Below are 24,040 nucleotides of genomic sequence, written 5' to 3' on the forward strand. Positions count from 1 at the left end.
CAGGAGAGGTAGTGATGGGGTGGGACAAAGAGCTGAGAGTTGAGTGGTAAAGTGTGGGGCACTTAGTGACAGACACTGGGTGTGTGACACTCAGGTCCCCAAGCCCCTGGGAAGACAGCTCTCCTCACGCTACGGAGGCCCCTAGCCATCACTGCCCAAGCAGCCTCAGCTGATCCTTAGACAGCTCTCCTCATGCTACGGAGGCCCCTAGCCATCGCTGCCCAAGCAGCCTCAGCTGATCCTTAGACAGCTCTCCTCATGCTACGGAGGCCCCTAGCCATCGCTGCCCAAGCAGCCTCAGCTGATCCTTAGACAGCTCTCCTCATGCTACGGAGGCCCCTAGCCATCGCTGCCCAAGCAGCCTCAGCTGATCCTCAGACAGCTCTCCTCATGCTACGGAGGCCCCTAGCCATCACTGCCAAGCAGCCTCAGCCGATCCTTAGACAGCTCTCCTCATGCTACGGAGGCCCCTAGCCATCACTGCCAAGCAGCCTCAGCTGATCCTTAGACAGCTCTCCTCATGCTACGGAGGCCCCTAGCCATCACTGCCAAGCAGCCTCAGCCGATCCTTAGACAGCTCTCCTCATGCTACGGAGGCCCCTAGCCATCACTGCCAAGCAGCCTCAGCTGATCCTCAGACAGCTCTCCTCATGCTACGGAGGCCCCGAGCCATCGCTGCCCAAGCAGCCTCAGCTGATCCTTAGACAGCTCTCCTCATGCTACGGAGGCCCCTAGCCATCGCTGCCCAAGCAGCCTCAGCCGATCTTTAGGCAGCCTCCAACGTCCCTTACCCACAGTCCTCCAAAAGGACAGGGGAAGAACTCTGTCTTGGCACACAGATCGCATCTCCCCAAGCACGTCACACTCAGAGGAGTGCAGGACCCCTAGGGCAAGCAGTCCTGCCTCCCGGCTTAGAAGGCATGGTGCCATCCCTCTCAGAGCCCACCTACCAAAGACTGGAGAGTGTCCCAAGAGCCCCTAGAAAGGCCTGTTTCCAGCCAAACCCCACTTCCCTCACTGGCAGAGCACCGAGGAGGTGCTCTTCCCCTGTACCCAGAAGGAGGAGAAGGCAGGATTGCCCCCAAGGGTCCTTGTTTCTCTTGGACCATTATTATCTTTACAACTGCCAGTGTTACCAGGGCCCGTGTGTGTGTGTGTGCGTGTGTTCATGTACGTTTGTGCATACATGTGTACATGGGTTGCATGTGTGCACACAATTGGGTGTTTGTGTATGCTCACGTGTGCATCTGTGCATTTATATGTATGTCAGTGTGCCTGTGCATGTGTGTGTGCACGCACAGAGCACAGAGGGCAGCTGGAGAGGAGAGAAGAACCAGCAACCCCTAGACCTCTGGACTCCCAACCACTCCAAGCTCCAACTGGAAGGTTCTTCTCCACTCGCCCTGCCCCTCTCCAAACAGCCCTTCCGGCCTCAGCTTGATGTCCACCTTCTGGAGGCTTCCCTGACCACCCCAAGGGCAAGTGTTCCCAGGGCACAGGCTCTCCTTGAGGTCATTTCCTTATACCACCTACTCCCTGAAGCTGCCCCAACCTGGAGTCCCTCACTAGCCACCAGGGCTGGTGACTGGCCAGGAGAGGCCGGACCAGAACACATCCCATCAGCTGGGGCTGCTCAAGATCTGCCTTCCTCTCCAGCCAGGTTCTGCCCGCCAGGCAGCGCCCCTCCACAGCCAGTGGGCAGAAAAACTGGACAGAGGCAAGAGCAGAGCTGGCTGCATAGCATGCCCCACCTGGGACCCCAGGCCACTGGGTGTGCACAGGAGCAGGGCCAGCCCCGAGCTTCACTGCCCCCACCCCCGAGCTGCCCTGGAGTCAAGGGATCTACAGGGGACCGTCCCAGTGAGGGTGGGCCATTTGTCTTCTGGCGGCACCCACATTTACTCCCACCCTCCAGTGCCCCTGGCCTCTGTGCAGCCAGGACCCTGAGCCCCAGGAATTTCCCCAGAAGGCTGGGGCCCTGCCCCTGGCTCTCGAAGGCGGGGACAGATGCGGAGCCTGCTTGGGGCAGGGCCATGGCTGAAGGAAGGAACAGCTCTCAGCGGGCAGCTCAGGCACAGCCCCCTAGCCTCTGGCCTCCTCGCCCACTGTCCTGACCATATCCCTCTCAGACCACGCTCCCGTGCCCTCACCCACTCCCAACCTCCAGATGCAGATGCCCGGCTGCCTACTGCTCTCCTGTTGCTTGCAGCCCAGTGCCCTGTCCCCCCAACCTTCCCTTCCCACCCAGGTATGGGCTCACCCTCCCGGCCCACTGTCCCAGTGCCTAAGCTGCTCCCCCAACCCCCACCCCCGGCTGCCCCTGCCCCAACTCTGGCCCTGCCTCAGGCTCTCAGCAGCCCTGCAGCCTGGCTCCTCCCACATCCTCCCCTTCTCGGGGAGGCCTACCCCAGCACTGTCCACACCAGCCTTGTCCTTCCTCTCCAGAGATCCTGCAGCAGCAGGCTGCTGTCTGCTCACCCTCAGAATGACCCCTGTGACCCGTGGGGGTCCTCACCCCCCAGCTGGCCCTGTGGCCCTCAGTAGCAAGGACTGTGTCACCAAGCCCTGTGCCCTTGAAAGCAGACAGTGAGCCGAACCTCAGAGGCTGACTGATTTCCAGGTTCTGGTGACTTTAGGGCTTGGGGGCCTGTGAGAGGCGCTTTGGGTCCCACTTGAAGGAACAAATCTGCACCGAGTGGTGACAGGACTCACACAGCTGCACCAGGAGCAAACCTGGGCAGGTAGGAACCCAGACATCAGTGCTGTGGAGGGGAGAAGGGCAAAAGATGACATCCAGCCAAGCAAGAAGAGGCAGGCCACAGGAACTGGCCACTCACTGGCCAGCCCATGAGTTGTGGCTGGAAATCGGCCTCTGGCGGGATCGTCCTACGGTGCAGGCATGAGGCACAGAGACCCCGTCCTACCAGGGCCACATCAGAACCTCCACCAGCAGCTGTTCTAACATCTGGGTGCAGTGGTGCTAGCCCCCATGGTGGGGCGCAGATGGCAGCCGGCACTCGGGACACCACTCAGAGGACCGGCCTCCCCAGAGCTGGCAGTCAGTCTCACAGCAAGCAAGGAGACCACCTTGGTTGACCCCCGCAGTGGGAGTGGCCTTGTGGTGCCCGGGCCACCCAAAGAAGCAGTGACCTGCTGAGCGTCCAGGACGGACGAAAGGCGTGTGTTTCTGGTGTCACCACCTCTGCCTCCAGGCCCGGCCCCAGGACCCCTGACCCTCCTCTGCCGGTGGGCACACCCTCCCTCTTTGTATGGCCCAGGGATTAGACCCGCATCCATGGGCCACTGCCCAGGGTTTCTCCGGCCACAAAGATATGCTCATGGTGCACTGCCCTGGGACAGCAATCACCAGCTATCCTCGATATCCTCCACCTCCAGCAGAGGCCATCAAGAAGCCAGCCACCCAGTGGACCCCGCAGGAAGGGGCAGGAGGGGGTGGCATCGACCCTGGGGCCTCCCCACCAGGCCTGTGAGGAGGTGGGGGAGGGGAGGTCAGTGGAGCATGGACTTTGAGGTTTCCTCAAGACACAGGGTGAGCGGCTGGGCTGAGAAGCCTCCCTCTGCCCCTAAATGCATAAAGGACATTGTCATGTTAATGACCAAACTGGAATCAGATGGCTCGTTGGTAAGTGTCACCATCGTGTCACATTCACTGAAGAGCCTGATGCGCTGTGATCAAATACACACCAGGGTGTCTGTGTGAGAGATCCATGGCAGACCTCAAATGGTGCAGAAAACACACACACACATGCACACACATATGTAACATGCACACGTGCACACACAGTAAGCAAATGGGGCAAAATTTTAACAAAAGCAAATCTAGGAAAAAGGTATTCTCCGTACTATTCTTATTCTTCCAGCTTTTCTGTAAATTTGACACTACTTCCAAATTAAAAGTTTGAGAACAAGGACTGTGCCCTCCTCACCAGCCCCCTTCCTAACCCCCCCCACAACGTGCCTCTGTAGAGCTTCTCCTGACCTCAGGCCAAGCACGCCTCTCCAGGGAACCCAGGACCTCTCCAGAGCGGGGATGTCCACACCGAGTGCAGAGGCTTTGGCTCCCCACCTCCCGGTGCCTCAGCCCCATCCCCAGGGTGTGCCAGGCCTCCCAAGACAGTCAGGTGGGAGTGAGGCCTCCCCACCGTGGAGCAGCTCCCCCCAGGGACCTGGATGTTCTTGGAGCTCATGAAGCCCACCCTCCTGACCTCTCTACCTAGACTGAGAAAAGGTGCCCGCTCCCTTCTCAGGCTCCCACCAAGACACAGTGCCAAGCTGGCCATGCCTGCCAACCCCTCCCGCCAGCCCCTACAGATGCCCATGCCTATCACTAACCCAATCCAAGCAGACTGACAGTTTGGACAGAAGAGACGGCGTCGGGTCTCCTCCTGCCCGACACCTGGGGGGTGGGAGGGGCACTGTCTGGGCTGGACGCCGGCCCCAGGACAGATCTCGCCCAGAAGCACTGCGCCCTGGACCTCCATTGTGGCTAAGTCAAGACCTGGGGAGAGCAGCTCTCCCCTCAACCTACAGAAAGCCCCACATTTCTGAGGCAGTGAAGCAGGGCTGAGGTGACGTGGTGCCCCTGTCCTCATAACAGGGGCCACCCACTGTCCCCTCATCTCCCTCCCCCTCACAGACTCCCAGGGTGCAGAGGGCAGAAATCGCCTCCCAGGTCGTCAGCCGGCAACAGCCCAGAACTGTCCATGGTGAGTGGTTGTGCCATTCCCTACCTGGAGGAGGTTCTCCTGTAGCCTCCCGGCTCCTGCACCCACACTGAGCCAGCACGGCCCTCAGGGCTCCTGCGTTCTACGTCTGTCAGGACGGGTGGCCTGCACCTGGCAGGAATGTCCTCTACCCAGGAGCATGGCACTTGGGTGCTTGGGTCCACCCTTGCTTAGGACAACACAGCCTCTGGCACCTCTTCGGAGCCTTTCTGCTTACAGCTGACATGCTGAGCTCCTGAGGCCTCAGAGCCGAGGAGCCGGGGTCAGTCTCACACTGGTAGCACTTGGCATCTGTGTATGAGTGCCCCGGATGTTGCCCGTGTGCCTGGAGCTCTGGCTAGCTGTTGATAGAGGTTGGTCATCCTTTGATTCCGGGTTGACTGGACATTAGGGGGCGTGACCACAGACACCCCTGTAGGTGATCCAGAGTGCGGTCGTGGGAGGCCTCGTGACCCTGCCAGAGCCAGAGGACTTCAGATTTGTTCTGAGACCTGGACACCTGGTGCCACCACAGGTGCCAACAGGTTAGGGCACCTCTCTGGTCACTCCTGGAGCCGCCCTTCAGGAAGGCCACTTCTCAGAGGTGAAGCCTGGCCCAGCACTGGCTCTCCCCACTTGAGCAGGAGGCCATCTGTGCCTGCCGCAGGAAGGAGGCGTCTCAACAGTCACCTCCCAGCGTGCGGCCACTCTCCCTGTCACATCTAGGCCTGGACCCTCTCCCCAGGGTCCTTTCCAATAACGATGAACTCTGAGAGAAGACACTCCACTGGGTGTTCCTTTAGCTCAAAAAATTTCACCACGTGACTCTCAATAGAATTATTATAGAAAAATACGATGCAGGATGATTCAAATACCTTTTCTAACACACTGGTTTCAGGAAAAAAAACTGAACACGCAAATCTCAAAAGCAACTCCAGGCTGCAGAAGGAGCAGTTGCACGGGGCAGGTGCACGGAGAGCGGGAAGGGAAGCAGTGAGTTATCCACACACGGCTGGAAAGGCCCAGGCAGACTCCACTGGCAGCCCACATAGCTCACCAGAACAGGCACGTGGAGCACGCCGCTCTCTGCTGAGGGCCAGGGAACCAGGCTAGTAGCCTGGTCACGGGCCCGGGTCACAGCTGCCCTCGTCCTATCAGAGGAAAGAGGAGTTCCTCAATCCTAGACAGTGGGGAGCCTGTGGGAGCAGATCCCAGCCGAGGGAGAAGCCCCAGGAGCCTCAGCCAGCATTCTCCACGCTTCTCTCACTGGATAGCTTAACGCCTGGTGCAGAACAGCTGCCTGCAAACCCAGCCAGGGATCCAAGGGCAGCCCACAAGGAGGCTGTTTGCACAACTACAATCAGACCCTCCAAGGAAACTTCTAGAGCCAGAGGGACCTCAAAAAGCACGTCAGACTAAGAGAACTCATTATGGAACTAAGGATCCTAACACGGCGTGCTTCGGGTGGGACAGAGGGAAGAGGGAAGAAGGCTGACGCTTTTGGATTTCCGGGGGAAATAATAACAAGCAGCCCTTTATAAGCAAAGCCTGACACCTGTTAACATTCTGTGAAGTCCCTCTGGTTCTTCCACACCACAACCTAGTCTTTCCTTCCTCACATGCGCTTGGTTCCTTGAGACCAGGCACAGGAGTGCCAGGATGCAAGCAAGGCAGCCCGACTCTGCTCTGAGTTGGCAGGACTGGGAGGACGCATTCAGAGTAGGTGACATTTAACGACTGGGTACAGAGGCCAGTCAGTAACAGATCCCATTGGACAAAATGAGCCGCTGTCCCAGCCTCTGCTCCTTGGTAACGGGCACATGGCCCTTCCCCTCCGCCCCCCATGAAAGCCCTCACCCTGTTGTTCTGACTCACTGAGAGGTGGGACATCCTCTGTATCGTGCACTGCCTCTCAGTGTATGGCTCAGCCGATCATTACAAGCCAGGAATCAATTAGCTCCCAAGGGAGCCCAGAGACCACACACGTGTCAGAAAACTGGCAAACAGGAGGGAATGAACACTCGGGGGCTAAAACGCACTTCCCAAAACAAAATCACAGCAGCCATTTTGAGTAAATGTGGAGCTACGTTTTCACCGGCAGAATACCCACCAGAGGGAGGACAAACATCCCTTTGACCTGTTGGAGTACAGGGTATTTTCCTGTTTGTTTTGGCATTTCCTCATACCAAGGCCATGTTCTGGAAGGTGCCTGGGACAGTGCATGAGGGCATCTCCTGGGATGATGCTCATGTTCTGTATCTTTATCTGCACCTCAGACTTGTCAAAACTCCGCAGGTGTACACTCAAGGTTTGTGCATGTTTGTAAATTCTACCCCCAAGGGAAAACAAGCCATGAACAAACATTAAACTCTTACTGAATGCACACGGAACTGCTTGGAGGGAGTGTACTGGTCTCTGCAGCGTGAGATAAAATGGACTGAAGAATGGATGGAGGAAGGAGACGGGGGAGAGAGTAAGTCAGGAGCTGGCAGTGCCAGCCGCTCACAGAATTCTTGCAACTTCGCTGTCTGAAAAGGCCTAAAATGTTGGGGACTATAAATTCTGAGTTATCTAACAGGATTCCTCTAGATAAAGTTCCTCTATCTTTTCCAGACTATAGCAAGGGGTGAGTGAAGTCACACTATAATATACAGTCTGAGGGCATTGTTGGCTCCCCTGCAGCAGAGACAAGAGGGAGAACCTCAGAGGCTAAGAAACACACTGGCGCTTTTGGACAGTGGCCCTTTAACTGGTTCTACAGTTAAAAACATTAACCTATAAGATAGGGCTGAAGAATGAAACGACACCAGACTTGCTAAATACGTCTTGTTTATTAAGGCTTGTATTCTCCTAGAGGAAAAGTTATCCCATGTCTTCCGTGACTCCACACAGGCAGTAACAGTTCAGAGGAAGAGACACGTTCTAAATACAAGTCTAAGTAATACAGCTTAAACTTTAACTCAGAGGGTCTTTTGGAGTAAATAGTTTTCAGAAGGTATCTGCTCTCTAAACAGTAAGATCCTCTACAATGGGCACGTGCAGATTCGGTGTGCGAGAGCGACAGGCATGAGCACCATTTTCATGCTTAAACTCAGACTCCAGGTGGTGGCGAGTTCTTCAACGGTCCCTCATTCCACAAAACATGACAGCAAATTCAGTTTCTAAAAGGTTTTTTGTTTGTTTTTTGCTTTTTTTTTACCCATTCAACAGGAAAAGGAAATTAGACACACACGGTGAAATTTACAATCGGTGGCATCATCCATCGCACTGTCTGTACTATCAGATCCTACATTAAAGCTCACATTATTGGTATAAAAACTTAAAACAGCATTAGGATTCTCAAGTGAAGGAAAAGGGGGAATTAAAATGATCTGCACACAACAAGGGACACCTGAACACTGACCCCATGCCCTGCGCAGGCTGGGTCCTGTCATCATCCCACCGGATCAAAGGGCAGAGCAGTGAGAGATGAAGCGGCTGCTCTGGATGCTGAGACTGCAGGAGACACGTTCCAAGGAAACAGCATGTTCACCAAATTTGAAACACTAAAATTCTTCTGTCTAGTAGAAAAATCAAACTGGTAGGGTAGCATTTTAGATAACAGATAATAAAAATGGCAAACCAGCCAAACAAGGTGATCCTCAACCTGGTGATTTCAGCATTTTGAAGAGAAGTATTTTAACAGATATGCTACATGACAAAACGACTCATGGTTTATGTTCACTGTAAAGCAAAAAAGGGTGAGAAATGAGAAGTCTCACATAAGGATGTTAAATGACAATATAAGAACATAATTTCTGCCAAAATAAAAACAAAAACTTTGGGATGATTTAGGTTTTTTGTTTTGCTTTTTTTTGTTTGTAAGGATACTATATTTCACATTAGGTCAGTCTGAGTGACAAGCTGACAAAACATACTCCTTTATTAGTGAGTTCTACAATACTATAATACACAGAAAAATACAATGAGTGCAGATCCGTCTGGGCAGAAATGAACTAGAGGTGAAGATGTGCTCGCCGAGCCTGCGCAGGAGGACAGTGCACAGGAGGACAGCTGGGGCCGACGCCAGGAGACAGCACCAAGCACACTGTTCTGAAACTGTTTCTCAGTCAAATGTTAGAACATATAAGAAACTGGTTTGTCCTTATTGTTTGTTTCGATTCTGTCGTTCCTGTAAAAAGAAAGAGAAAAAAACTGTAACATGTTGAGTGAACGTGCCTCACAAATTCCCTCAAAGTGAGGTCCCAGGCCGCCCTGTGGGCTGTGGCCGTAGATTTGGACCCCTGCTCCCCAGAGACCGGCCACGCCAGCACGTAGTACTTCCCTTTACCACAGCAGCTCCCAGCTTCAGGGTCTTGGCCACACAGGTTGGCCTCTGACAACCGCCTATCCGCAGCATCCACCTGTTTTTAGGCCGGGCTCCTCTGGCCAGGTTTGTTTCCGATCATAAAAAGAACCATCTTTCCCAGAGTATGTCTGACAAGCCTGTGACTCACAGCTGAATCTCCCCCCGAGTCTCCCTACCTGGCTTCTCACTAGTCGAGTCAGAAGGCATTTCAGTCTTTCTTTACAATGCTGCAACTGAATTCAGCTCGAGACACGGAAACGTCAGTTGTAGAAGGAGCCACACACTGATGAGCATCTCCCTGCACATGCAGCCTCAGCCTACCTGTTTCTACCAAGACGTAGTAAAGGACACCACCATGCAGGGCTGGTCGATGGCACAATTCCCAAACGGACCAGATTACTAGAGATTTAAAGCATAAGGTAACAAATTGAACCCCTCTCTTTTGCTAAAAATGGACTGAATGTGTCTTCTGGTTAATAAAACACACCAGCTCCCTCCCCCAGATCACCCAGGGCAAGGTGCTCCTCCGAAGCACCTATGGTGCTTTTTAAACGGGGCTCCCCATCCTGAAAAAGCTCCAGGGCATCTGGATCAACAAGCTGTGTAGACAGCCACTACTCTGAGCAACATCATCTCTTCCTTACCCCAAGTTCAAAAGCTGGAAAAATTAAAACTCCGCATTTTGCATTCTCTTAAAAAAAAATCACAGGTCCTACTCCTCCCAGAGAGGAGATGCTAATCTTTCCTGAGTTCCAAATGGCTGCTGCTGACGCAACTCAGATGTGGACAGCCACCCGGCGCCTGGGCTCCCTTCAGCCATTATAAATAACTACTAAGTTCACCACATGCTCTTTAAAAAAATACTATTACTCATGAAACTGTTAAATACTCTCTTCTCAAAAAACAAACCAACTTAAGAAAGGAAGTACAGCTCATTCTTCAGAGCAAACATCCCAGGAAAGGCTGGTTCTTCACATTCTCCCTTCACCCGGTTTTCCGCTGAGCCGCGTGTGTCTGTGCAGAGGACGCTGGGCCGCGGCCGGGGCCAGGGCTGAGGCGGCATGAGGAACTCCCCCACTTGACTCTCACTGTCATTCAAAACCTGCACTATTTTAAGCACCCAAAGGAGAGACTATTGCCAGATTAAAACCCACAACCTTAAGGACCTGGTCTGACACGGCTGCTGCTAAGTTAGTGCCTCCTGAGGGAATCAGCACATTCTCAGACTGACAGTGAGGCGCATGGCAGTACAGCCATCCTGCAAAATGTCAACCACATTTTACTTTCTAAACGCTGACATACTTTTACACTGATCACTTGAAAACAATGGAGTCCAACTCTACAAAGGATAAACCGAAGGTGTGTGTGCTCCCAGGCATCTTGGGAGAGTCTCCCATGCAAGCCACCCGGGCAGCCTCCCCAGCGAGCTCGAGTTTGTAAAGGAGTCCCTTCCTGACCTCAGCTCTGCACACTTCACTCCTAATACACCAGATCCCTCCCTGCAAATGCTGAGGGAGAAAATACTAGAAACCCCAAGATCCAGATTCCGATTCCTGAATGAACTGACAACCACGGAGCCCAGAGCACTCTGGCGGAAGTTTCTGGGGCCCAGGCCAAGAACCACCTACACTCCTCGCCACAGCCCAGTGCACTCGAAGGAGATCCGAAATCCTAGCAGAACATTAACAAGTCAGGGTTCTTACCTGTCACTTGCAATAACAAGAATTAACATAACCTTAATACATAAGGGCCAAAGGCTTTTCAGGTGGCTAACCCGTGGTTTGGGAGTCTGTCCTATGACGCTTGGCCTCACCTCCAGAGCACTCCTCGAGAGGGCAGGAGCAGTGCCCAGAAAAGCATCACAGGAAAGCTCAACTGCGGCTGTTCTGGGAGAACTTCAAAGCTCTTTGAGCTCCCTGGAGGAAGAGCGTGCAGAGCCGAGGGCCCCATGGGTCTGACATGGGCAGGGGCCCCATGGACACCACCACCCAGAGACTCACTTCCCAAAGCCAAACAGCTAACACGGCCACCTAAGGACCTAGTTGCTACAATGCAAGTTTTAGGACACTACAACCTTAACACCAACCAGGTTAGGTGCAGAGATTTATCCTTAAGCTCGTGATAACCTTCGGAACCCAGTGAGCTTAGGAAAAGACCCAGGTATTACTGTACTTAAGAGCAACGACAGACACACACACACACACACAGCCAGCGACCAGCTTAAAGTCAACTGAAGACCTCAAGTTTCATGACCAATGATCTCTGTTCCAGCCCTGTAAATTCAGCAATTATTTTATTTCATACCTAAGAGAGCTAAAATACAGAATTTCAGTAACTGGAATAAACGACAAGCCCTTCTCTTTTCCACATAAAAGTTAAAGAGAGACAAACTGTTTTCACAGTTGTGCAAACCCTAAGTTGTCACAGTCTGTGTAACTTTCACAACTGTTCATAATACCGTGCATTATCTCTGTGCTCCATATCTACATGCCCTTCTGCTAAAAATGCTTCAGGACATCTGAAGCTCACAGATGAGTAATGCTATTATTTAATACAGAGGACTGACAAAGCATTAAAAACCCATCTATTATCAACTGACACTTCATGAAGGGAAGGACATTTTAATACCAAAAGAGCAGGAGAAAATCTCTGGTTGAATTCTCTCGAACCAAGCAGCTTTACAAAGTACATTACACTGTCCTTATTTTTCCCACTTCTGGGCCAGCTTATGGGCACTGGAGCCCCATTCTACAGAGCAGACAGATTCACTCCAGTCTCTGGGAAGCTCTCTGTGGTTTAACAGGAAATTAGGACCCTCTCAAGAGACCAGACTCAAGGTTTTCGCTGTTGGTTCTACGTGCTCATATTTACAGTCACAAAATGTCCGCATTCCAAACCTCCCCCTCTTCCCCCGGAGCTTCCCACCTGCTGAGGGCAGTGCCCTGGGAGGCCCTCGGCGGGTGGGCGCCCCAGCCCCCAGGCCACGGCCTGCAGCTCCAGCAGCCTGGCTTGTCTACCCCAGCGCCATAGGACACTTCTAAATGTTTCTGAGTTGACAAAGACGAGGAAGCACTCTTCTAGGAAAGACCACAATTCACAAAGAAAAAAGAGTAAATTAATTACCCTCAACTTCTTTGAATTTGTGCACTGTGGTCTCATCGTTACGCTTCCTAAAACTTGAAAAGGATCAAAGGTGACATAGTGATGCCCACTCCAATGTCACCCCTGGTGACCACACTCGGGGAAGCCCAGGTGACACTGCCTGTACCCTCTGTGAGGGGGCCACCCTATCCGCGGCCACTGGGAACTGCGGTCCGGGCCCCAGGCAGGGACCACTGGCTTTCGACCGTGGCTCTCGATCCCGGCCAACGCCCCAGTCTCAAGCACATGTCCGGGAAAGGCAGACTCACCTTGCGCACCACTTCCTCCTCCTCCTGGCGCTTCTCATAGTGAGAAAAGTCGTCGAAGATGGAGGTTGTGTGCTTGTAGGAAGCGATGATTTTCAGCACTTGCTTCGCTTTTTCTAAGGGCACCTCCTGGGTGTCCCGGGAGTTTGTGACCGGCTTGTTGTCGTTATTCTCCAGTCTGATGTGCCGCAGCTGGTTATTGGGCACGTCCTTCACAAAAATCCACTTCACGTCAAACTTGCCCTTCCACTTGTCCTGAGACCAGACGCCAGCACTCGTGCCGTAGTCCACAGGCGACTTCATCTCAGCCACCCCGCAGAAGTGCCCGCTCCCATTGACGCTGAAGAGCAGGTAGACGGGCCCCTTGCTGCTCATGGAGCGGAAGGCACCATCCAGGCGCTTGTTGCCGTGCTCCGTGCTACACCAAATGGAGTACTTAATGGAGCGGTGAATGTCATCCTCGGAGTAGCTCTTTATTATGAACACACGTCCGCTTTTAAGATTCCAGTCAAACTCTTTAGGATTATAGCTGTGGGCAGCCTTCAGTTTCTCAAGGACGGGGTGGGATTCCACACTCGAGGCAGAATTAGGCTGGGTATTTCCAGGAGAGTTACTATCACCGCCAGTTCCTCCGCTCTGCCCGAACGCCGCGTTTCTGTTGCGAGGGGCGACCCAGCGGGTTTGGGGTGGCTGCTGAGGGCTCTGATACTGTGGCTGGGCCAAAGGGGGAGGCTGAACGGGAAGAGGCTGCACAACCGGCTGGGGCTGTGGGGCAGCCTGGGGGGAAGGCACCCGCTGGGCAGCTGGGGCCTTGGGCACAGGCCCCTTGTTATCCCACGTGCCAATGTCCATGTTATGCTTTATAGGCGGAGGGGGCAGCGTGCCCCCAATTACAGGTCCACTCTTGGCTTTCATTTTCGGTTGTGGTTTTGCCGGCTTGCTGGCAATGGCAGCCCAAGAGGTTGGCTTTGAAACTGGCATATTTATATTGGTCCCACCATTGCCAGAAAGGACACCAGTCATTGCCACACTGCTGACGACTGACCCTACCGTTTTGACTGCAGAGGTTGTGACATCCCCAATCTTCAGGCCCACCATGCCCTGTTCCAGGCTGTTCATTCCAGGGGCCTTGTTGAGGGTGTCACTGTGAAAGCCCGTCTGCCCGTCCACGATCGTGCCGCCCAGGGAGCTGGGTGGGTAGGTGTAGCTGCTCCCGTAGGCTGAACTCTGAGCCTGCTGCCCCTGAGACCCACTCGTCCCCCAGGCTGAGAAGGCAGGGTTTTCGGGGAAAAAATTAAACCTGTGCTGATAGATGTTGTTCCCCAAGCCCCCAGGCTGCCCAAAAACAGCATCGTGCATAAAATGATGGTCTCCGTTACTGAGCTGTCCGTAGGTGGTGAGGTATGGGATCGGAGGGTCCCCTCCAGTAGACCATGGCGCCTCGTTGAGGGAATAAGGAAATCCAATGGACGGTGGGTAATAACTGGACAGGTAGGGGTCAGCCATGGAGGGGTAACTGTTACTCTGCGGAAACAAGCATGTGACGAGTTAGTTTTCATGACACGGGAATACAATGAAAATGACAACCACCTCCTGCTTAAGTGCAGGGTGATCAGAAACAAGATTTATACAGCACTGGTCATCACGTCCAACAGGAAAGCTAAGATGGCTGAGAACACAGCAAAGTGAGAGAAATTAATAACAAATAAATCCAGGGGGTCATCGCCAAACACAAAGCACATCTCCAATGATTCAGACTCAAGTGAAGTGAATGAGCTCAGCCACGCCAGAACTGGCTGGATGGCAACCTACTTAGCAATCCCTTCAAGAAGCCATCCATTTAAAGGAACCCAGGGTGTGGAATGAACCTCTGGTCCCACTGGCAATCATGCTTATGGTGGACACTGACAGCATGGGCAGCACATTGGAAAATGAGCGCAGCTTTAAAGAGGCAGGAAGCTATTTCTAACAGCAAGCTGGGGTGTTTAGGGCTACAGGGTGGTTTGCCCCACAAACTGATTTCAAGCTGATTGCTCACGGACGTCCCACCTCATCAGGAACCCCCTTTCCCACTCTTGACTCACAGGCTTCCATACCACCTGTCAAGAGCCACTTCAGAGGCCCCTTGCACATGCCTTTCCTGACAGCCCACCCCCCCACCTCTGAGTCCAAAGGGGTCTTGCTACCTCACATCCCCATGGCATGTGAGCCCCCCATCTCCAGGCTCTAGGAGTGGGCCTCGCAGCATGGGGGCTCTGGCTGGCTCCAGCTCCTTCACCACGAGTAAGCCTCCCACTCTGCTCTCTGGGCTGGAGGAGCCCTCACTTCAGGCTCCAGCCTCACCTGGGCTCCCTTACTGAGAATACACCTCTCTGTGGCGGCTGGAACCTCAGAGAGAGGGTTTAAAGTGGCTGGACTGCAAGGCAGCAGCGCCCGGCAGAGAACACAACTGCAGCAGGGCCTTGTCTAAGGCACCTCCAGAAAGCTGCCCAGGGCGGGAACTGAGTCCCGGGCTCAGGAGTTCTGGGAAGGCATCTCCTTGCAAAGAGACCTGGGGGTCTGGTCAGAACTGCTACCGTCTGAGGTAACTTAAATGCGCTCCTGGGGAGTAGGAACAGGGTGCGGGGTGCTGAGGAGCAGGAATGTGGGGTGAGGAGGCTTCCCACCCAGGGCAGCTTCTCTGAGAGCGGAAAGGCTGTGAAGACAACCAAGAGTGGGGGCAAACGAGACGTCCTCCAGTCTGGGAGGCCCTTTTCTGATTCCTTCATAGTCCCCATCCTCTCCCTGTCTCCCAGATAACCAGAAAGTTCCACACGGAGAGCACTGGCTACAGACCTCCTCCCTGGCTGCAGAGAGTGGCTGGTGTCCTGAGTGCAACCTCTAGTCTCGATACCTGAGAAGGGAACTGGGCTGAAGCAGCCAGGGAGGGTCTGGAAAGCCAGATGACATTGCAGCTCTGTTTCCCTGGAATGAGATGGGCAGTAACTCTGCGCCCCCCAGAAGACCCAGTGAAGAGCAGGCCGGTCCCTCAGCACATCCCAGCCCAACAAGTGACCACGGGGACAAGGGGGACCCAGCCACCTGGCCACCGGTTTCCACTGCCACCTCCTGCCTCCCTGTCCCATCCTAGGATTCTTGGGGCTTCAGGAATCAGATTGCCTTCTTGTTGGCTGCTCCACTAGACAGTAGGCTATTCCAGAATCACCTTTTAAAATGCAGAAACAATGCTCCCTACACCAAAAAGTCTTTGACATTCTCAGGGAATTAACAACAAAGACAACAAATGGGTACCATCAATGTTCTCTAAGCATGGGAATGGCTCGAGCTACCTTCCCTTAAAGGATTTCAGTGACTCTGGCCCCTTCAGTGTAACCTCTCCCTCAATTTGCCTCCACCCAATCTGGGCCCTCAGGGCAGCCTCTCCAGTGGGCCAGAGACAGGAGGGAGGGCAAATCAGTGGGAGGTTTGTGCAGAGGACTTGCTCTGCTCTGCAAGGGGCAGCCCCAGGGGCTTAAGCCTCTGACCTTGGTGCCCAAGAAGGTTCAAGAGGACAATGGGGATGGTCCTGCCAGAGGGAGGCCAGCCCTCCTTCTCCTGTCAGCTGGTGCACTCTCCTTAGCAAGGCTGTGTTCACATCAAGGCATTCTGCCTCACCCGCAAGGAGGACACATGGGAGAAAAGAAGACCTAAGTGGCTGTGTGGCATTCCAAACACTTGGCCACAAAAACAACCAGAGCAACGGGACGGTGGCCACAGAGCGCTGTGCTCCACACAAGAACCCCCAGGGCCAGCTCCTCACTTTCAACTGACACTTAAGCCTTGATCTTAACAGGACCGAATTTAGGAGATGAGATGACATGCATTATGTTAACCATTTAACATCCCTCAAAATCCATCTCGAGTACTACTGTTACATGGACAAACCTAGCATCCGAGTAACATGGGCACCACTCTGCGGATGGGCGGTACTCAGCTGCTTCCAGCTAGGACTGCCTGGGGAAAGATGGGGCAACCACGGCATCACCTGGACCTCCACCTCCAGTCACAGGTAAGACCAAGGCCACAGGCGTCTGGGGGAGGCAGGGGCCGGTGGCCTGGCAGTGGCAGCCCTGGGAGGACCTTACCCCTCTCCTCCTGGGATCTGTCAGTGTGGGCAGGTCACTATGAGGTGAGCACTGGGAAAGCTGCAGCTTACTGAAATGTCGTACAACTTAAACACTTAAATCCACACGACAAAAGGAATGGAGACATCTCCCTTCAAGTTCCCAGATGAAGAAGGTGTGCTTTAGGAAGAGCTTCCTCAGAAGTGGCTGCAGGCCTACCAGGGGCTGTCCCCATGTGCACCAGGTCCCACCCCACACTGCCATTCTTGGGGTCCTTCTCAGCACAGGGCTCAGAGTCACCGGAGTCATAACACAGGGAGAGCTGGGCTGTGAACCAGCCCTGCCCAACTCCTCCGCACGCTGTCCACCCTCAGCGGGCCACACGGCAGGCTGCGTGTGGTGACCTCGAGCGCAGGGAGCCCGATTTCCATTTTTACCCCGATCTTACTGGCAGCCTATTTCCTACTACATCTGTTATACTTCCTTCAACTCAGAAAGAAAAGCAGCAAATTAATTTGCAAAGCTCTGAAATAGTCATTTTGCACAGTAAGAAACCCTGGTGAGGTCACCCCTCTGCAGCTGGGCTGCAGTCTGCAGCTCACACCCTCCTTTCTTGCGCTGTGAGGGAAGCGGTTCTGGTCAGCCTGTCGGTCACAGCCTGTTGTGCATGGGGAACTGTTCAGGCCTGAACTCACAGCGCAACTAAAACCAAACTTACTTCCAATGTGAACTGCAGTGCAACCCCCAACTGAAGATGCAGAGCCTGGGCTGCCTGTGGAACACAGGGAGCCTCTCAGGACTCTGTCCTCCCTGTACCCTGGGCTGGCAGGCACAGCTCAGCACCCTCACTAAGAACTGCTTTCCAGACCAGAGGCGCTGCAGCCCAAATGCTCCTTGGTGTGGCTCGTGTGACATCAAACAAGCGCCCCAGGTAGTCCCTGTGCAGCCAAGGTGATGACTATGAAAGCTTGCTTACCAGGGATATGCAGGCATAAACCCAAGTGATGAAAATGAATTCTGAGCTCTCTGAGCAGACTAATACCTCTGAGCAGTGAAAGGAGCAGCACAGAGCGAATCCTCTTAAGGACACGGCACTACACCACCCCTGATGAACGCTTGTGCGTGCGAGCCTGCTGATTACAGCCTGCGGCATAACAGAGGGCCTCGGGAGGGCAGGCTCATAGGTCTTCAAGGCAAGATCAGTCCAGTGAGGTTGGAAAAGACATCCCCAAACGCTGGACTCTTAGGGTGCCTCCATGGGACTAAGTTAAAAAGGATCAACAAAGTGAGCGCTGCAAATAAAATCAATGCCAAATGTGAAGTGACCATCATCCCAGGTCATTTTCTTTGAAAAACCAGAGTAAGACACAATAAAGTCATCAATCTATTTAGAATTAAGAGTTTTTCATACTAAAATTTAACCACATAAAAAAAAAAACTCATTCTGAATGATCAGAACCATTTACTTTAAAGTTGAAATATTTGCTTGCTAATTCGTTTTTGGGAGAAGAAAGGAATCTGAAATTACTCAAATGCTTTAAGTTTCACAAACAATAAAGTGACTCAGCCATTAAAGTGAGTGACCAAGAGAAGGGAGGGAGAAAGCGAAAGGACCCTTCAAAAGCCCAAGGTAAACAGAACACTTTTGGAGTATGTTGAGAGGCATTTACTTAAAAAGGGAAAAAAAAAAAAAAGACTAAATGATGTAAAAAGGAAAATGCTGGGGCAATTATGAAAACGGTGACAAAGTGACACAGACTCCTGGGAAACTGGCTCTGAGTCCAGGCCCGCACCACTGTTCCTGGGAGATGCAGAGGTAGCTGCCGGCTCTTCACGTGCTCAAGGCTGCGGTTTCAGCCCCTCAGCTGGTGAGGTCATATGCAAGAGCGCAGTTTTTCTAACATCCACAGAATTTCTGCTTTTGTTTCATGCCTCGAGGCTCGTACTTTGAGCAACGTGACAACAAGAAGTATGTTAAGATTCCACTGGGTCTTGCTAGCTGCATTTTGTGATGGCAAGTCCCTACTGAGTGGGCACCATCGCTGTGTTTTAAGGAAGTTCAGTCTCTAGATGCAACTGTAAGAAACCTATGGCAGGCCAATGCCAGTGTTCTTTGCTGACCCCTCAGTTGGCCCCAGGCCCACCAGGACCGCCCAGTGCAGCAATAAGCTATGTGCCGAGTTTCTCCACGGCTCTTTGCACAGAACGGACACCCTGACAAGGCATCAATTTAGCCTGGCTTTGGCTGGCGGGTGAAAAACCCCAAAGATGACAGAAACGCAGGGTGACAGCTGAGCGCAATTTTCAAGACCAGCTTGCCTTTAAACTGAAACATCTCTCGAGGCCAGACAGAAGCTCCTTGCAAACAGAGTAAAGAGGTACAAATTTCAACTTAACCACATAAGACAACATTTGAGAAATGGTATACACAAGGTACTCGAAGAGACGGCACTCGAAAGCCCACGGCATCCTAAACTCATAAAACACACCGGTTTTACTGGTCAGCACTTCAAGCGGCTCTGCTCCACGTGGAACGCATTCCTCGTGTCAGAGACCCTGACCAGCAGGCAGCTTTCTGAAAGAACACTTCAGAATAGGCGTAAATGATCAGCACTGGAGCCTGAAACACGAACATTTATAAGTCTTTCTTACAAAGCGGATGCTTCCTATTACAGTTTGAACACAACTGAACTATTTAAGAGGAAAAACGAAAGAAGTTTACTTTTATTCCTTTCTGTGCCTGTCAGTTGTGACCGGGCAAAGGGATGAGTCTGGTGACAACTGAGCCCTCCACGTGCAGCCGCAGATGCCCTTGGGGACCTCCCTCAGTGCCCACACCAAACTCAAAGGCTCTGTCCTTGAAACTCTGAGTAGGAACTTCTCTGGGTCATTCAGAAAACAGTGACCCAGGAAAGCAGGAAGGCCCTGAGGGCACAGTCAGGACCGGACCGCCAGCCACCAGAGCCACCCAGGGCCCTTACCCAGAACTCTTCACCCAGAGCCCCTCGCCCCCCATGCTTTCCTTTCCCCCCTCATTCCCAAAAAGCTGACAACTGTGTATTTCGAGTCACAGAGAGAGATCCAGAGCTGCCACACCAGGATCTCCCAGGGTGACCGGGAAGGACTGCGCACACCAGAACCGCCCACCCCGAGGGCAAGAGTCCCGCCTGGCACACTACACAAACTAACCTAACGGAAGGGGCTGGAAGGGGCGTGCAGAATGGAGGCCTCACAAAACAGAAAGCCATAGGAGCCTCCGTGCAGCGACTACAAACCACGTCTACGTTAAAAAAACATTTCCACAGGCTGATGGCTCCATCCACCATCCTTTCTGTGGTGACGGCTCACAGGTGTGCATGTGTCCAAGGGACAGTCGCTCAGGAAGCGTCCCACTCAACACGTGCAGGTCCCACAGGTCAGCAGCACCTCAGGAAGTACTCAGTGCACTGCCAGACGCTGTGCGCTTACTGCTTCCATGCTAATTTACTCACTGGCAGCCTAGCTGGACATCCCGGCATGTCCTCAATCTGAGAACTGGGGACCAAAACGCAAGAGAGAACCCTTCTAAACAGGAATCTCTGCCAGCAGAGTCCAAATCTAGGAGCAGCAACAATTCCCAGGCCACACTGCACGGTGGCCCATGTGAGGGAACGCGTGACCAGTGCCAGGACAGAAGGAGCCTTGGGGCACGCAGGGGAGAGAAGCACCGCGCCCCGTCAGTCAGGAGCCACAAACTGGCTCCACCTCCCAAACAAGGGCCTCTCTGGTCTTTAGTTTCTTCACTTACAAAACGAAAGGACCAGGAAAGTGAGGACGTGAGAGCTCTCCTGTGTCGCGTTTCCCACACTCTAACATTTGGGCGTTGCTGGAAAACCTGCCCTCAATCAGGAGCAGGAGCTCATGCTCATACACCGGGCTGATTCACCATCATGCAAGGTGAAGGGGCTGTTTAAGGCTGTTCGCTGGCAGCATCAACCGACAACGGTCTTTCCACACGGTTCCCCCTGGACTCCACTGACATCAAATCATCTACTCCATTCTCGGTGAGAAAGATCAGCCCCGAGCTAACGTGAGTACGAATCTTCCCCTACTTTGTCCGTGGGACGCCTGCACAGCACGGCTGGTGAGTGGAGCAGGTCCACACCCAGGATCTAACCCTACGAACACCGGGCTGCCGACGGGGAACACACAGAAGTTTAACCACTCGGCCACGGGGCCAGCCCTTCACCTACTCCATTTTTAAAGAAATCCTCCCGAGTGACACAAAAGCTCCTACTTTATAAAAATATATTTGAAGTGGAGTGAAGCAAACTCCCTGTTTTCGTTAAAATTCAATACACAATACTGCTATATTATTCAAGTCATGTAAGAAAAAACCAGATAGTCAAAAAAATAAGTCCATTTAACGTCCTGCCATCACCTCTGGTGGAAAGGCCATCAGCGAGGCCGGGTCAGCTCTACTCCGCAGCACCTTGTCCTGCCCAGAGGAGGCGCAGAGGCTCAGTGCCCCCTGTACAGGGTCTCCCAGGTCCCTCAGCTTCTCACTTGCCAGAGCAGTAGAAAGAAGGAGAACAGAAAAGTTCTAAGAAACCCTAAGATGCTTTAGAGAAGAACAGATTAGGAAAAAAAGAGGCAGACTAGCTTTACCACCCCCCAGGGAAGCGGCAATGCCTGGTTTCACTCTAGAGCAAACATGGAGAGTGCCTGTTGAGAGGGGTGGACACTGTGCTTGAACCTGAATCCAGTGAGCCTCGTGGTTTGAATCAGGGCAGCTCAGTCCCCAGGACACACCTGCCTGGACATTTCTGGTTGTCAGATGGGGGGACAGGGGGTGCAGTTACTAATGGCACCCAGTGGATGAGGGTCAGGAAAGCTGCTAAACATCCTACGACGCACAGGACAGCCACGAAACAAAGAACGTTTCAGTCCAAAAAGCCCATAGTAGCAAGGGAGAGAAACTCTGAAACACCCGAGGAAACAGCACAGCTGCAACACCCTGTCTCAGATGCCAGCCTCCCAACAATCCTATGAGGAATCACCACCACCTGTTTTACAGAAAAGGAAACTGAGGCACAGAGAGAGCAAGCCAGCTGAGAAAGTGTCACACAGCCAGTGGTGGAGTTAAGATTTGAACTCAAGGCCAGAGTCAGGCGCCAGAGCCCAGCTCCTAGCTGCTCTTCCAGACCACAATTCCAATCGTTCCGAGCTAAAAATAAAGTCAGAAATATAGCAGTAGAGGTGTATTAGAAAATTCAACCAAACTAATGTAAAAATACACTTTGAACAATGAACTCACCTGGTTAGATTGTCCAGAAAGGTAGGGCTCAAAGTCATTGTCATGAACCGCGTCCTTCTGATGCAAAGAACCATTTTGTGCTGGAACAAGAAGTTGCAAAACATTAAATTTAAAAAAATTACTTTTAAGTATTTTAAGTTTTAATTTGTCACAATTTAATTTAATCATAATCAATTAAGAACCTAAAGTCTATGTCAGCCAATTTCTAGTAAAAACTGCTTTTATTTTAAAGTAGACACAATCAGTATAGAACTGATATTTACACGACTAATCAGAATATCGACGCAAAATCTAGGTTACGTTTTTGGTAAAGATTTAATCATAACTTGGTAAATGTGGACAGAATAAAGGTACAAACACAACGACACGAGGAACTTGTGGCTGGGTTTTGGGGAGGACGATGTGCGCTGGGAAGACCTGTGCCTGCCAATAGAGGGGGGCTCCCCAAGGCCGGACGGCAGCGTGGGGGACAGCGGGCCGGGAAGCTCGGCGCTCAGGGGCCTCCGAGCTCGCCGCCTCCGGCTGCCCACTATCCTCCACTGTCACAGGGCCGGGCCTTCCCCAGTCTCAGAACACGGTGAGCCGTCTTCGGTTACACCCGAGTAACACACACGGGTTACAACAGTCCTCCGAGTAAACATGAAATGTCACCTACGGCTTCTCACAAGAGTGAGTTTTTTGGGTTCACCCCGAGACAACAAGGGCTGCAACCCCCGGGGTGTGGGGCCTGCCCCTCACGCGTGGGCGGACAGGCTGGTCACCAGCCCCGGAGCCTCCTCCCATTCCCCGCGCAGACCAAGCACGCGGCGGGGGAAGGGCATCGCCCGAACCACCCACTGAGTTACTACTTCTCAAAAGTCCCGTTTCCGACCCGTCAAATCTCCGCAAACATCACAACCCAGGCTTATCTCCAGAAGCCGAGGAAGGAAGTTTCCGCTTCCAGCGGCCGCTTCCTAGACCTTCTCCCCGCCCGGGGGCCGCCGTCCCGGGGCCCCTGCCTCCTCCTCCGCCCCGGGGCCTGCGCGACGCCCCCACTTCGCTCACCTTTATTATCCTGTCCTTTTGTTCTCTGCACCGCCGCCGGCCGGGACGCGAGAGCAGACAGACCCGGGGAAAGGGGAGCACAAAGTTAACCACCAGGACGCCTCCCCGGCGGGCGAGCGGGGGCGGCGCCGCCACACGCGACCCCGGCCCTGCCCGCGACCCCGCCCCCCAGCCCCGCGACCCCGGCCCCCAGCCCCGTGACCCCGGCCCGCGACCCCGGCCCCGCGACCCCGGCCCGGTCCCTACCTGGGGGTCCACGCTGGTGGCCGACATGCTTCATGAACAGCCCGGCGCGGCGCGGGGCCGGGGCGCCCGGCGGCTCGGGCCTCTCCGCGGCCGGGCCTGTCACCGCGCTCTCGCGGCCCCGGGCCCGCCGCCTCCTCCCCGGGCGCCGGCCGGGCGGCGGCGGCGGCGGCTGCTGGGCGCGCGGGCCGCTCGAGGGCGCGGCGCGGGGGCAGAGCCGGGACGGGACGCACTGACGAGGCGCCGACTCCAATGGCGGCGGCGGCGACGGCGGGGACGAGGCTGCGCGACGTCAGCGCGCGCGGGGCAGGCCGGGAGCGTCTGCGGGCCCACACGCGCCGCGCCTGCGCGCCGCCGCCTGGCGGGACGGATCTCGCGCCCGGGTCCAGGTCTCGCGCGGTGGGGGCGGGGCCGGGGCGAGCCCGGGACGTCACGTGGGCGTGGCCCGCGGCGCCGCAGCGCCGTAGCGTGAAGCGGCGGGCGGGCTGCGGCAGCAGGTGTGCACCTGCTCCGCGGTGCACCTGCCTGGCCTCGCGCCTGCGCCACGGCGGCGGCGGTGATGCTGCAGCCGCGGGGCACAAGGGCGGGCAGGCCCGGGGATCGCGTGCAGGCCCTGGCCGGCCCGGTGTGGGCGCCAACGGCACCCGCGTGCTTATCCCCGACAGGCGAAGAAGCGGAGCAGCCACTCACACTCAGTGCCCTCCTTTCCCCATTAACCCTTTCTCAGGTCCCCGGTCACCTCGTCAACTAAATCAGGACTCGGCCCTGGTCAGCAGCCTCCTTCCAGAAACCTCCCTGTCTGTGCTTTCTCTGGACCTGCTTCATCCCCACAAAACCTGCTCGAGTTCTCAGGGCACCTCTTGCTCCCCCTTCCC

At 54.1% G+C, this 24,040-nt stretch overlaps 1 protein-coding gene across 2 annotated transcripts; it reads right to left on the bottom strand.

Moving 5' to 3' along the window:
* Positions 1-7,536: 7,536 nt before the first annotated feature.
* On the bottom strand, positions 7,537-23,341 carry YTHDF1 (YTH N6-methyladenosine RNA binding protein F1). Of its 2 annotated transcripts, XM_044748259.2 has the most exons (6): positions 23,169-23,341; positions 22,923-22,947; positions 21,879-21,958; positions 12,483-14,003; positions 11,998-12,149; positions 7,537-8,895 (listed from the first exon to the last, which is right to left on the bottom strand). In XM_044748259.2, the coding sequence occupies exons 1-6, from the start codon at positions 23,193-23,195 to the stop codon at positions 8,841-8,843; spliced, it is 1,860 nt and encodes a 619-aa protein (XP_044604194.2). In that variant the 5' UTR covers positions 23,196-23,341; the 3' UTR covers positions 7,537-8,840. The 2 variants fall into 2 exon arrangements, with proteins under 2 accessions (XP_044604194.2, XP_044604195.2); XM_044748260.2 differs by lacking the exon at positions 11,998-12,149 and having other exon boundaries at positions 23,169-23,340.
* Between the last annotated feature and the right edge of the window lie 699 nt (positions 23,342-24,040).

This window comes from Equus asinus, chromosome 15, assembly GCF_041296235.1.
Source record: "Equus asinus isolate D_3611 breed Donkey chromosome 15, EquAss-T2T_v2, whole genome shotgun sequence".
NCBI lineage: Eukaryota > Metazoa > Chordata > Mammalia > Perissodactyla > Equidae > Equus > Equus asinus.

Excerpts from the sequence above, each read along its gene's own strand:
- YTHDF1 (XM_044748259.2), bottom strand. The coding sequence starts at position 23,195 with ATGTCGGCCACCAGCGTGGACCCCCAG. Across the intron at positions 21,959-22,922 it reads AAAAGGACAGGATAATAAAG|CACAAAATGGTTCTTTGCAT; the intron begins GTGAGCGAAGTG and ends TTCTTGTTCCAG. Across the intron at positions 8,896-11,997 it reads CAGGGCACTGCCCTCAGCAG|GAACGACAGAATCGAAACAA; the intron begins GTGGGAAGCTCC and ends TTCTTTTTACAG.